The sequence below is a fragment of the Uloborus diversus genome, chromosome 1 (genome assembly GCF_026930045.1).
Source record: "Uloborus diversus isolate 005 chromosome 1, Udiv.v.3.1, whole genome shotgun sequence".
Lineage (NCBI taxonomy): Eukaryota > Metazoa > Arthropoda > Arachnida > Araneae > Uloboridae > Uloborus > Uloborus diversus.
In genome coordinates this window covers 170,586,908-170,601,378 of record NC_072731.1, presented here as the reverse complement: position 1 = coordinate 170,601,378, position 14,471 = coordinate 170,586,908, and the positions used below count along the sequence as shown (strand labels likewise).

The following is a 14,471-nucleotide window of genomic DNA, read 5'->3' as shown; positions in this document are numbered from 1 at the left end:
GCAAAATTTTTTTTAAACAATTTTTTTAAATTGATGTTCCCATTTGGGAACATTGGCTCTTAAAGGGTTAATGTGAGATGTGATTTGTATCATGCATTTACATAAAAATCTTTTACCTTTTTAGACCTATTTTTTAAAAAAAGTTACTGCCATAAAAATTGTTTAAAATATGTTTTTTGATATTCTTTAAAATATCATGCATTTTCTATAACTAATATAACTAATGTCTAAAATCCTTGAAATCCACTTTAAAAAAAGAAGGAAAAAATTTAATTTAAATTTTAAAAATCTGACATTTTTGATTAAAAAAAAAGAATATGAACCCTGATACATTTGACTTTTTCATAAATTTATTATATATCATTTTCAGAAAATTCCTTTTTTATGTGTTTAAAAAATGATTGTGGGAATTATTTCTTTTACTTAATGTAAAACTAGAAAAGCAAATTTTTGTGATAAAAAAATTCTAAACATCTATTTGTTCTTTAATTTTTATGATTTTTAAAGACATTATAGAAATGATCTAATTACAATTTATATATCACTCATCATATGTTTTAGGAATGATGATAACATTCAGAACAACATCTGGGATGGAATTCGATGCATTTGCTTTTTCTTCTTGATAATCAGTGTTTTAGCTTTTCCGAATGGTATGTACTTAACTCATAGAAAGTTTTGTTTTGCTCATGAAATTGAAAGTTAGAATCATTTTCAGCAATCCAAATATCAAATCTGCTATAAAAACACAAGTTGTTTTTTATTCTCATGTGTTTGTTGTTAGAGGACCTACTGGTAGATGCAAGCAGTACTGAAGAAATTGCTTTTGTGCTCAATACACTCTAATGTGTGCCAATGAAAAAAAAATATTTCATCTTGTAAAAGTTAGAAATGAATGCTTTTTCTCATTTGAAATTAAATTAAGTGCAACTTTACCTTGGAAAATGAGAGAGATTCAGGTTTTGCAAAATGGTGTAATCTATCGTTACCCCTGCGGTTGTTATTGGTTGATTCTTATGCAAATATTACCTTCAGATGAAGAATAACATTTGAATGAATTTTATAAAAGTTTACAATAAACAACCATATAATACTTAATTATTTACTCATGTGCACAAAGGTGACTCAGCATTTCCTGTTGTTTTAAAAAACCTAGTGCTCTTCCTTTCAAAAGACAGGTTCGCTGCCGATAGACTGCCCTTTTGTCAAAACTTTCAGAGACAACTTATGTACCATGCTGATCAGGGGCGTGCGCAGAAATTTTGGGACCTGTCACAAATGACTTTTACTGGGCCCCGCCATATTGTTTATCCCTATGTCCCCGCATATATTTAAACTCTCATTTTAAAAATCTCGGGCTTCCTTCAGGCTTGGGTCCAGGCCAACAGGTGTTCCTTCTCCCCCCTGTACACTAGGGTGGAGTGAAGAAAATCAAAATCTGATAAACGTTAAGTAATAGTGCGGAAAAGTTGCCTTTTGTAGAGACATTTTGTCATGCAAAAGGATTTCGACAGAAAAAAATATCTTGAGGGTTTGCCCACGCCTTGAAGTTGACTGTTATTGCATAAAAACTGAAAAAAGTTACAATAATTTTATCAAAAAAAAAAATTTGACAAATTTGATGTAATATCACTTAAAGAGTAGGCGTTTTGTGTAGATTACACACCGCATAAGATCATTTTAATAATAAACTAGACTTTAAAGTTCCACACATGCTTTGAATTTGACATATATAGTGTTGAAATTGAATTACATTGTGATGATTTGTACATTGAGGAAAAAGTATTAGAAGTTATTATTTTTAAAAATTTGCTTAAATATGAATTAATTCTTACCAGGGTTTGCTGATATATATCATGATATATATCCAATATTTATTTCGAAAATATCATGATATTTTGATATTTTTGATATTTATTTTTTCAACTACCATATCTTCAATATAAAATATATATTAATCACAGTATTATTGCTCATTTATTATTAAAAATAACCAAAAAGTTATGTACTATATTTTTATGCTGTATTAATACATCATTAATGTAAGAAAAAATATAATATTCCGTTTTTACTTGTATTTTATATTCATAAAATTATGGGTAATGTACTAATTTTAATTCTCATTAAAAGTGCCTAATTAAATATTAAACATTGGTAAGATCTAAAGAAAATGTCTTATAACTGTGCACTGACTGCATGTGTTTTATTTCCGAATCATATAACTGTAAAAGTAGCTAACAGAAGAAAAATGAGTAAAACAGCTAATGCTAAATTAACTGCATTAAAAATGATTAAAATGTAAAATGAAATATTAGATGTAAATAATAAAAGAAACTTTTATTTTAAGTCCATATATTGTAAAAAATAAGAAAATAGATTGAGATTTGAGGATGTATTTACTATTTTGAAGGCTAGTTTGTGCTGATTGAAAATATCGGATATATATATATCAAATATCCGATATATATCAAAATATCTGATATTTTCGAAAATATCATGATATTTTCAAACCTTGTTTTTTTACATAGATTCAAAAAAAAAAAAATAAATAAATAAATAAATAAAAAAAATAAATAAATAAATAAATAAAATAAATAAATAAATAAATAATAATAATACAAGCATTTCTTATCCAATTAAAAAAAAAAAGATAATTCTCCACTTAGTCAATAACTTTAGCTCAAAAAATAAAATTTTGCCTACGTTAGGGAACAATAGTTAAGTGTAAAAATTTGAAAATGTAAATGTAACTTGAAACAGCCGACATATTCCACACCTCGAAACAAAAGAAGTTGCTTAATAAATTTTAATATTTTTGAGCCCTTAAACTATAATCACATTGATTACTATAAAATAGTTTGGCATGCTAGTTGAACTATTTGATTAATGTCAATTTTCGGTCTTAGTGTTATATAGTGGCGTATTTCTGGATTATAATTTGATTTGAATAAAGCCATCTTTTTTGGTTATAAAACAAACTATAGCTAGCGCTTCTTTATCTAATTTTGCCAATCGTCTCACTGCTTTAGTACCACATGTGAGGTTTTGAAAACCATAAAACTCAGTAGGTACGCCATCAAGCATCATTTCTTTCAAAGTTTTATCTGAAATTCCCAATTTGAAAAGGTGATGCCAAGTTTACCTCACTTCCCCTTATCGATGAGCTCGTGGTAGTCTCTCAGCTTTGAAATTGAAATCTAAAATTGTAAATTTTCAATGCCAGCCAAACTATGCTTTATTGTGTGAAATGTGGCTGCAGTTTGAGAGCTCAAAAATCATTAAAATTTATGTAGCAACTTCTTTTGCTTCAAGGTGCAACTTTTGTAGGACGTTGCAAGCTACATATATTTATTTTCAAACTTTTATACTTAACCTATGTGCTTTATCACATGTAAATTTTACATTTTGCACCAAAGTTATGCGCTTACATTCTTTATCACACGTAAATTTTTCATTTTGTTAAGCGCTAAGGGGAAAATCAACTTTTTTTTTCTCTATGTAAGAAATACTTTTATTACTTTTTTTTTGATATCTATAAAAGGATTAATCAATATGAGAGCACATTTTTACAAATAATGGCCTATGATACTTGTTCTCAAAGTACGGAGCCTTACAATTTTTTATAGCCTTAGGATTTTTGACTTTTTTTATAGTTTTGAGGCTATATTAGTCAAATTCAAAGCATATGTGGAACTTTAAAATATGGTTCATTATTAAAATGATCACATGCGGTATGTAATCTACACAAAAAGCCTACTCTTAAGTGATATTACATCAAATTTATCAAAACTTATTTTTGATGAAATTGTAACTTTTTTCAGTTTTTTTGCAATAATGGTCAATTTCAAGATGCGGGCGAAGCCTCAATCTTATTTTTTCTGTCAAAATCCTTTTGCATTACTAAATATCTCTACAAAAGGCAACTTTTCCACACTATTACTTAATGTTTATCAGATTTTGATTTTTTTCACTCCACCCTATTGTACACGCCCCTGATGCTAATTGAAGAAGAGAAGCTGTTCGGCGCTACGCCCTGGTGGGAGATGAGCAACAGGGAAAGTGTTAAATGATTTGTTTTTTAGAAAATGCACTTTAAATGCATTGTAAAGCATCAGTCAGTGATTCTCCTATGTATGTTCATGAAAACACAAGGTTTTCTATTAAAAAAAAAAAAAGAACCCTATAATCTATGCCAGAGAGGGGTAGTGTAATACCCATCGGGCCTATCATTTCAAATTGTTCCTGTCAAGCGCATTATAGCAATGCATAGATATTACATCAAGAAACAACAAACACACTCCCAGATATAGGTATTTATTGGTTTCTTAAAGCCAGGGGGGAGGTAATTGTCCCTCCTTAACTAGTGGGATATTATGTAACCTTGTAAAAGCATTAAAAGCTTAAGTATTGATCCTGTCAATATATTATCAAGGTTGCAGCAATATATTACTAGAAAGGTCATGAATGTTAGCATACTTTTATTCTGCTGTTTTTACAGAATTTAATACAACATGTTATTAGTCAAAACAATTTTTTGTTTCTGCTAAAATTAAAGTTCTTAGAGGGGAAAAAAAACCCTTTTTGTATTTTGAGTGAGGTGTAATGCATAACTTTTTTTTTTTTTGTAAATCTTGTTAGTTTTTAATTATGAGCTTTCAGTTTGTTCAGTATGTCTCAAGATAATCTTAACATTTCAATTTTTGTCATAATTCACTTTTGATGTTTCTTTCTTAAAATTGTTTTCAAATTTGTTTATTTGTTTTAATTTATGATTTCAAGTGCAACTAAATATTCACTGATATTGTTGTTCTTTTATTTTAACTTTCTAAAAAATTTTGTGAAATTATCGTATTTTTCTTCTTTTTATGTATGCTGCAATCATATTGAAGTCACGTTTCTAATGTTTATTGAATTTTATTACTTTCAAAGATTTACCGAGTGTTTTTTTTTCCAGGGCCGTTTATCAGACCACATCCTGCAATATGGAGATTAGTGTTTGGTAAATTTTGATTCTTTATTTTCAAAAGATTTTTTAAATTTCTTTATAAAGTAATTCATGCAGAATACTTTGTTAATAATTATAATAAAATTATATGTAATTATATATATATATATTCTGTATATAATGCGTAAGGGAGAATTGGAGCTCTTTTACCATGGGGCAGCTGGCCTTGATAATGCTAATTCTATTTTCTTTTAATTTATGACCAACAAATATTATTTTAGATCTACCAGTCCTATAGTACGGTCATATTGAACAAATTTTGTTTCAGAAACAAATTTTATTGTCTTTTTGGCAGTGACGACTAATTTTCATAAGTCTGTCACTTTATTTTTTTTTAATGATTTTCATAAAAGTATGGAGCAATAAATGGAATTCCTCTCCAAAAATAAGTTCTTTTAGTTTATAAATATTCGTGTTTTTTTATTTTTTGAAAAATATACGACAGCATTTTTTTAGACCGAGAACTCTGGGTATGTGGGTCCACATTTAGAAATCCCACAAAAACTAAATTTTTTAGAAGAATTTAAAAAACAATATTTTAGCATAGCAACAGTGAAGATCATTAGATTAATTTTTTCCTGTTTCTTGAGAAAATATAGACAATTCTGACATAAATAGAAAGCAGAATTTGGTTTAATTTATTATGTTTACCTTTATGTTTTTTTTATTCTAAACACAATAAACAATATAAGTAAGTTATTATAATATTGGTTAACATTTATCATTAAAATTGTAACTTACCCTTAGACCAGAGCATATTGGTCCTCTGCACAGTGTTAAAAGTTTAACGGAAAAAAAAAAGAGTTAGCAAAGTGAACATTCTAAAAGAAATCTTCGGTGATGAGAAATATTTAATGAAACTCATGGTAGAAAATCATATAATTTTTCATTAAAAGTAGAAGAAAGGATCGATATTATCTGACTCCACCATCCGCCTATGTATCCTACTCGTTAACTTTGTACAATGAAAACATCTTACATTCAACTCTCACAAATTATGTTAAAGAGAGGCATTAAATTTCACCATAATAGCATCAAAGAAGGCTGCCTTTCTTATAAAATTATCTAGCAAAAATATTAACAGCAAAAGTAACCCGCTATCACTTTGACTGTCATCAGCCATTCGAGGTATACTCGAAATTTGTGTAGAAACAAAAGATAAATGGATGAATTTTTTGGTTGAAGATGTTCATCAATTTTTGAATAAAGCCAAAACACATCAAAAGGATCAGACAAAACCAAAAAATTTTAAATTTTTTTTATGGTAAAACGACTGGGGAGTTGGGGGGGGGGGGGTAATAAACTTTTTAATTTTTTAAGATTGGCATGCTGATTGCTGAAGATTGGGCTTTATGCTAAAAATACGTCAACTAGAATCAGTTAGGCATATTAAACAACTATGCATAATATATAACATTGCTAAGTTTCTTTACTCAATAATTCTTTAAATGTGATTCAATTACGTTTAAGAAAATTTTATGTTTAGGAAACATTTTAGGCTTGAAAAATTTTCTGTCCCCATACTGTCCTGTGTTGTATCATAGAAGGGGAGGGAGAAAGTAACTTTTTTTTTTGAGATTAATTATGGGAATTCATCTCTTCATTTGTTCCTCTCATCTCTAGGTGTCAGTGTCATCTATTTACTTGGACTTCTCTTCTTGTTATTTCAAAGCTATGATACTGTGAAAGGGATTATGTATTGGTTTTATCCTGAACTGATTGAATTTCGAATTGATACAGAAAAAGTATGTTGAAATGTGTTTATTTTTTACATGTTACTGTTTTGAACTTTTAATTTAATCAACTTTTATTTCCGTGTTATGGAAATTTTATAATTTTAAGTACTTTTAAAAAGCTTTAGGGCTTACATGGAAAAATCCTTACCAAGAGTTTTATTCGCTAAGTTGATAGGATTTTTAAAATTTTCCTCCAAAACTACAACTGAAGCAGTGAGAAGCAAAGGTACGTAAGTGGACTTTGAAAGTTTTTTTGAGTAAAATGCTTTTAATGTTCGAACCCTAGAATGGAGGCTTTTCTTGAAATGCAAAAAAAAAAAAAAAAAAAGAAATCATGCTATGGATCAGCACCTGCCAGGACTACCAATACCAGTAAACCAAAGTCCTTAGGAAAGAGTTATATGAGAAATGGGAATTCATTTGTCTTGACACATCTCTTCCACTCTTTTTCTTCTAACATTTTTCATCTTGTTGCTCCTAACAATGCAAAATACTTATCAAGGCAATGTTTTTGATTGATTTAGTAGATGTTTAATACTTCTCTTTCAAAAAAAAAAAAAAGGGAATGAGCAAATTATTTTTCTTTAAAAAATATTTGAGAAAGATAAGATTGTTCACAGTTAATTGTAAGTTCAACTAATTGGAATTCAGAGTAATAGCAATCTACTGTACTTTATTTTAGTTGTGCTATTTTGTATAAAATATTATGTAAAGTATTAGTTGTATCTTCAAGTAGTTAATCAAGTGAATCTGTTTGTATCTTCAAGGTATTAAAATTCCTTATGATGCATTGAGTGTCTTTAAAAGAGTGGTAGTGAATAAGACTAAGGCCCGAATGGGTCATCAGTTGTTATCTACAAATGAAAGGTGGTTATATTCAATATTATGATCATTTGCAAAAATTGATTACAGTCGGACCTCCTTACAGGCTGTGGCAAAAAAACTCGGACAAAGTTTGCATCATCGGATGGAAGTAAACTAATTTCTTTTTAATGAGTCTCTTTATTTATTTTTGTCCCTCACTTTATAACAATATATTTCCCAGTTTATGTATTACTTTTCGTCTTCCTTACAATTTTAACCAAAAGACTTTCTACTTTAAAGTTTTACCAAGGAGAACTGCAGTTCGCTTGCTTGTTGTGCCACGGCAAACAGTATTTGATGCAGTATGCCATTTCAAGTGGCTTGGAAATTATAGTTGACGTCCAATAAGTGCACAAAAACAAACTGAACATTTCTGTTAATCGTCATGCCATCCAAATGTGAGTTGAAGAAATCCTTGGGTTTCTTTGAGAAAAATTGTTTGTGAGACGGGAATTTATGACCGATAAGTGCAACTAAGGGCAAAAACAGAGCTTGGGCTGAAGCTATACGAGTTCTGAAAAGTTCAGCCTTTTATGAAGAAAACAAAATTGTATGAATCCAAAGAAGCTAGAAACGTTTGAGGCGGGCCGCAAGTCTGCGCTGGAAGAGATACCTTTCACTAATTTACCTTTCAACCAACTCATAACCCCCAGAATGATGGGATTTGGTCTGTAGACACTCCAAGCACCTTAGAAAATGTTAAACATCACCAAAATCTGAGGTCAGACTTGGTCTGTGTTGGAATAAGCACTTGTGACAAAAAAATTTCTGCTTTTTGTGGATGAGAGCCGTAAAATGAATCAAAAAGTGTACCAAAAGAGCATTTGAGCAGCTGTTGTACTTTTGCAGCCCTAAGAGCACTTCAGCAATGTAGGCTGGACATTTCAATTTGACTCCACGCCAGTTCATATGGCTAAAAAGACAAGGGTGGTACAAGGCGTATTGTTTTTGACATATCATCTGTAAAGTGGACGTTCCACTCGCTAGACCTCAATCCCATTTATTACACTGTATGGCCTATTTTAGAGTAAAAGGTCTACCCTAAACTGCACAAAAGTTTAGATGCTGTAAACCGATTGCTTTAGAGGAAATGGGATTGATTAAAGGTAAAAGACTTGCGGCCCTTGGCTGAAAATTTCAATAAGCAGTTGCACTTCTGTATCACTGCAAAAAGCAGTCAATCTGAAACCAATTAAATTTATTGATTGCTAAAGATCTACTCATATTGTTATTCTTTGCGTTTTGTTAATTTATTTATTTTTAATAAAGCTATATGGAAAATTGCTTGTCCCGGTTTTTTCGCTGCAACCTGTATATCAAAGTAGCAAATAGCTGGAAAAAAATTCAATATATAGAAATGATCTTAGTTTATCATGGAAAGCTCCTAAAACATTAAAATTGAAGCTAATTTTCTTGTATGAAACCCATATTCTAATTTATATGAGCATTGGAATAAATGAAAGTTAATAATTAAAAAATTAAATGAAACATTTTCTGAGCACTGCATTGTTTCTAAAAAAACAACTATAATGTCATTTCATGTTTTTGAGCGAAAGTTTTCTGTAAGCTTCAGTACTTTTATTACGGCTTTCCGATTTCTCATAATAGCAGGCATTATGCTTGCGCAAATACTAAATTAAGTGAAATAAAATTTTTGCGCCTTCATACATCTTCATTCTTTGGCAATTCAACATGATCTGCAACATTAGGGGATATTTGTTTTAACAATAATCAAGTGAAAAGTAAAAAATCAATCCACTTAACTGGAAAGATTTTCGCTAAAGCTAAAAAAAGACTAATAATGATAATCAACAGATAAAAGGGAATACTGGAAACTGATTTCACTGCATTACTGTTTACAACTAAGATTTGAAATAAACTTGAGAGAATTTAAAAACTCCAGAACAGAACATTGACCCATCTACACACCCCTCAACCCCAGATTCCATATGAGTCTTGTAGCAACCTTTTGTAAACATAATTTTCTCCCCTAACCTTCATTTTTCATGAGAAAAATTTTTAAGTGAAAAAAAAAATTACGAATGTCTTGAAATTTTTTTCAATCTGTAGAGATTTTTTTGATATATAGAAACAATTTTTTTTATGTAATGGACATGGAAATTTGCTGGACTTTTGATGTATAGAAAATTTTGATATATGGAGGTTTGACTGTAATTGTAAAAAAAAAAAAGTTCCATTCACTACTGCCCCATGCATAAATGTTCTTTCTTTAAATTCTTAATCTTTAATGTTGTATACTGTATTAACATTTCTTTTTAGGAATATGGAGTAAACTGCTCAGACATAACTTTTGAGCGTGTATGGAGTCATGTGGATGTTTTTGCTTTTGGCCATTTTTTTGGTTGGGCAATGAAAGCTATGTTAGTGAGACATTATGGCATTTGTTGGACAATAAGTGTCACCTGGGAAATCACTGAGGTATTACTTAGTTCACTTTCTATTTTTAATGCATGTTTGTTTTTTCTAAATTTCTGAAAATACATTGTTAAGGTTGAAGAAAGTTCTGTGATGCATTCTTTTTTTTTTCCCCTAATGAACAAAAGTTTTTTTTCCTTCTCCATCTGTTTTTTTTTTAAAGCACTTTTATTATACTTGGCCTGATTGTCACAGAGAAATCTGAGGTCTAGTTTTGCTTATATCTCAGCAACTAGACCACTTAGATACTTTGGGATTACATTAAATGATTTGCTTTATCTAAAGGTACAACTTAGTGCTGAAAAATTAAAGTTCTAAAATAAAATTATTATTTCTGTTAGGATGGAAAACAACAAATTTCATGTAATTTCCCCCATTAAATATTTAAATATAAAACCCATTGTTACAAATTTTATTGCATTGCAACTGTAATGTTAAAAGCAATCATAATGAAAATTTTGAATCAAGGCTGCTCTGAAGCAAGCATGAAATTAGCAAGCAATAAATCCTGGAGAGAAACAATGATTAAATTTTAAAGTTTTAGACACATATATAGGTTTTTTCCCCTTTAGTACTGAGCATTTAAATGAAAAATAAGGTGAAGTTTCGTGATGGTAAAATTATTCTACTTCTGAAATACATTTAGGCTGAAAATAAAATAACAGATTTTAAAAAGAAATACTAAGCACTTTTCATAATGCACTCAAAAGGACAAAATAACTTTTCTGGGTCAGAAAGGACAATTTAAGAATTCCTTTCGTATTCGAAAATTTCAAGAAAATGTCACCACAAATGAAGAGAAGTGTGGTTCAAGTCATTTCAAACTAAACTTTACCAATAAGAAAAATGTGCATGCTTCAACACTCAAAGTTGTGATATAGTAAAGCTAGATAATGATAAGAAATTCTTTTCATGACTTGAGCAGCACTTTTCTTGTTTTTGTGATGTCATTTTCTTGGAATTTTGAAAAACTACAGGAATTCTTAAATTGTCCTTTCTGACACAGAAAAGTTATTTTATTTTTTTGAGTGCATTATGAAAAGTGCTTAGTATTTTTTTTTTTTTTTTTTTTCAATTCTGTTATTTTTTGCTTAAATGGAGTATCTGAAGATGAAAATATATTAAAACATTTTAATACCAATTTTGGAAGAAAATTTAGATGCATAATACTTTAGAACTTTCATCAACCAAAGTGGTTGGACCATTGACCCCCTGTGATTTATCAAATACTAAGGATAAAATTAGAGATTTTCACAATGGCCACCAGGAAATCACTGAAACTTTTATCTCTGAATTATTACTTTAATTATAAAGAATAAATTTGTTCGATAAACATTTACTCAAATCAGAATTTAATAAGATATATTACACATACTTTAGGTTGAATGCAGAAAAAGAGCAGTTGTTGTAGGGGGAAGTTTTTCTAATAAGTAAAGAAAAAGAAAAGGATATAAGATATTTGGGAAAATGGAGTGGCCTCCATTTACCTTGAAGAGATAGTTTCTTTATTTTACTACACATTTGGTAACAATGTAGTAAACTTTATACTGTGTTAAATTATACACCTAGTTTTTACCCTACATACACAACTAAAAACATTTTTAACAAAACAAAAGTTTCCAATTGGCTCACTTTTTTATTTACTAGCATTTTAAAAGTTGGCATTATTTTTCAATGTTCCAAATATTTACTGGTGGGTGTGGTGAAAAACTTAAAAAACAGGAATAATAAAAATGCACAGATGACTCGCTATCTGCAACAGGACTTGCTGCCTCTGAAAATCTTAAAGTAGTGTTGTTTTTTCATTAAAAAAAAAAAAAAAAAAATAGTAATAACAATGAAATTAACTTCAATTAAATGTGGTTTTGGATAAATAAAGTTCTACAGTGTAGGGTCTGATGGGGTATAGTGGTCATAAAATCATAGGTTTTCAACTCAGGTGGATAATAAATACAATAAATTCTTTAAACACTTCAACTTTTTTTGTTGTTACTTAGCCTTGCATTATTAAAGAACACGGTGCATTACATTTCAGGGAAAAAAATATTGATTTAAGTAGGTTTATAACACTTTCATTTCCCTATGTATTTATGACCACTTGACCCCATGGGGTGGGGAAAGTGGTCATAGCATGGGGTAAAGTGGTCATAGTTAAAAATAGATGCAAAACTGTTACAAATAACTGTAATATTTGTATATTTTGGTTATTTTTATAGATACAAATATATGCACGAGTATAATGTAGTTATACATGAGTATATGTGGGTATATGTGAGTATATACGTGCTGTGTAAACAAGAGTATACACTTAAAATACACCGCCAGCTCAGTTATTCCATCCGAGGACTGCAGTTTCATGCTTTTTAGCACTCATCAGCCCGGAATAGGAATCACATGAGCTGGAGGCAAAAAATCTCTTAAGGGAGCCAAGAGAGCCAAACAAACTGGTAGCTAAAGCAAAATTAGCAAACCAGATGAGCGACCGCAACAATGATGCGATTCAACTCAAAGATTGATGGCAAAGCTAAGGTATTTTGCAGTAAGTTACCGCCCTAAAGCCAGGGCTAAGGCAGAAATACTTAAAATACACCGCCAGCTCAGTTATTACTGCAGCCTTACTGCAGTTTCTGCAGTCCTCGGATGGAATAACTGAGCCCCTTTGATGATAATGGGGCCCCTTTGTTGTGGAGGCCCCGGAGCAGTAGCCCCACCTGCCCTCCCCTAAATCCGGCCCTGCATATGCTTGTGTGTAAGTTTCTACTTGAGTTTCGAGTACGTATGTGCATATATGTGTCTACCTGAGTATATAAGTGTTCGTATACATAAAAGTATAAGCAGATATATACGTGTATAGTCGAATGTATATCTTTATACACTACTGGCCATTAAAAATGCTACACCAAGAATGCGACATGATAAGAACATGAAATTTAAACGACAGGAAGAAGATGATGTGATATGCAAATGATTAGTTTTTCAGCGCATTCAGACAACGCAGGCGCCCGCAGCGACACCTACAATGTGTTTAAATGAAGATATTATACGGCCAATTTATCACGTGCAAATTCAATTTTAACGCTGCTGCGTGGTGGAAAATTATTTTGATGCCTCGTGTAAGAAGTAGAAATGCGTACCAGCACGTTTCTGCCTTTGATAGAGGTCGCATTGTAGCCCAACGGGACTGCTGTTTATCCTATCGCAGTATTGCTGCTCGCGTCGGTCGAAATCCAATGACAGTTAGCAGAACATGGATTCGATGGATTCAGGATGGGAATACAGATCGCTGTGCTGGTGCTCAACGGCCAGTAATCACTAGCAGCCTTGATGATAGGCATGTTATCCGCATGGCTTTAATGGATCGTACAACCACATCGTGAACTCTGAGTCAAGAAATGGGGTCATTTGTAAGACAACAAGTGTCTGCACGAACAGTTCGGTGACGTTTACAGCAGCATAGACTGTCAGCTCGGAGACCATGGCTGCGGCTACCATTGACGCTGTATCACAGACAGGAGCGCCTTCAATGGTGTGATCAGCGACGAACCTGGGTGTACTAATGGTGAGACGTCGTTTTTCTAATGAATTCAGGTTCTGCTTACAACATCATGATTGTCGCATTCGTGTTTGGCGGCATCGTGGAGAACGCACACTGGCAGCGTGCATTCACCATCGTCATACTGGCCCATCGCCTGGCGTGATGGTATGGGGTGCCATTGGATGCACATCTCGGTCACCTCTTGTTTGCATAGATGGCACTATGGACAGTTGGCATTACATTTCTGATGTGTTACGACCCGTGGAACTACCCTTTATTCGAGCCCTGTGAAACTCTGCGTTTCAGTAGGATAATGCATGACCGCATGTGGCTGGTATTGTGCAGACTTTCCTTGATACAGAAAATGTTCAACTGATGCCCTGGCCAGCACGTTCCCCAGATCTCTTACCAATAGAAAGCGTCTGGTCAATGGTTGCTGAATAACTGGCTTGTAAGCAAACCCCAGCCTTTACGGTCGATGAACTGTGGCATCGTGTTGAAGCTGCATGGATGTCTGTCCTCGTACATGTCCTCCAATCGCTTTATGACTCAATGCCCTTTCGTATAAGCGCTGTTATTGCTGCCAGAGGTGGTAGTTCTAGGTACTAAGTTCTCAGAATCTATTCACCCAAATTTCTTGAAAATTTAATCATTTGTTATTTCCAACATAATATATGTGTCCAATAAATATCATTTTGTTATCTGCATTTCTTCCTGGTGTAGCAATTTTAATGGCCAGTAGTGTAGATAAAAAATACTTGCAAATGCCCATATACTATGCGTTTATTGGTGCATTTATGTGAATATGTGTATAGAAGTGCCTACATGAGTATATGCAAATGCATATATTTAACCATGTTTACTGTAAAAACAATATATATTAAGTGAAATTAAT

General features: G+C 31.5%; 1 protein-coding gene across 1 annotated transcript in view; it reads left to right on the top strand.

Moving 5' to 3' along the window:
• Window positions 1-14,471, top strand: part of LOC129217036 (phosphatidylserine synthase-like) — a 60,906-nt gene that overhangs the window by 24,160 nt on the left and 22,275 nt on the right. The window contains 4 exon segments of the mRNA XM_054851276.1: window positions 562-653; window positions 4,955-4,999; window positions 6,629-6,750; window positions 9,886-10,044. Of these exon segments, the coding sequence (XP_054707251.1) occupies window positions 562-653; window positions 4,955-4,999; window positions 6,629-6,750; window positions 9,886-10,044 (418 nt within the window).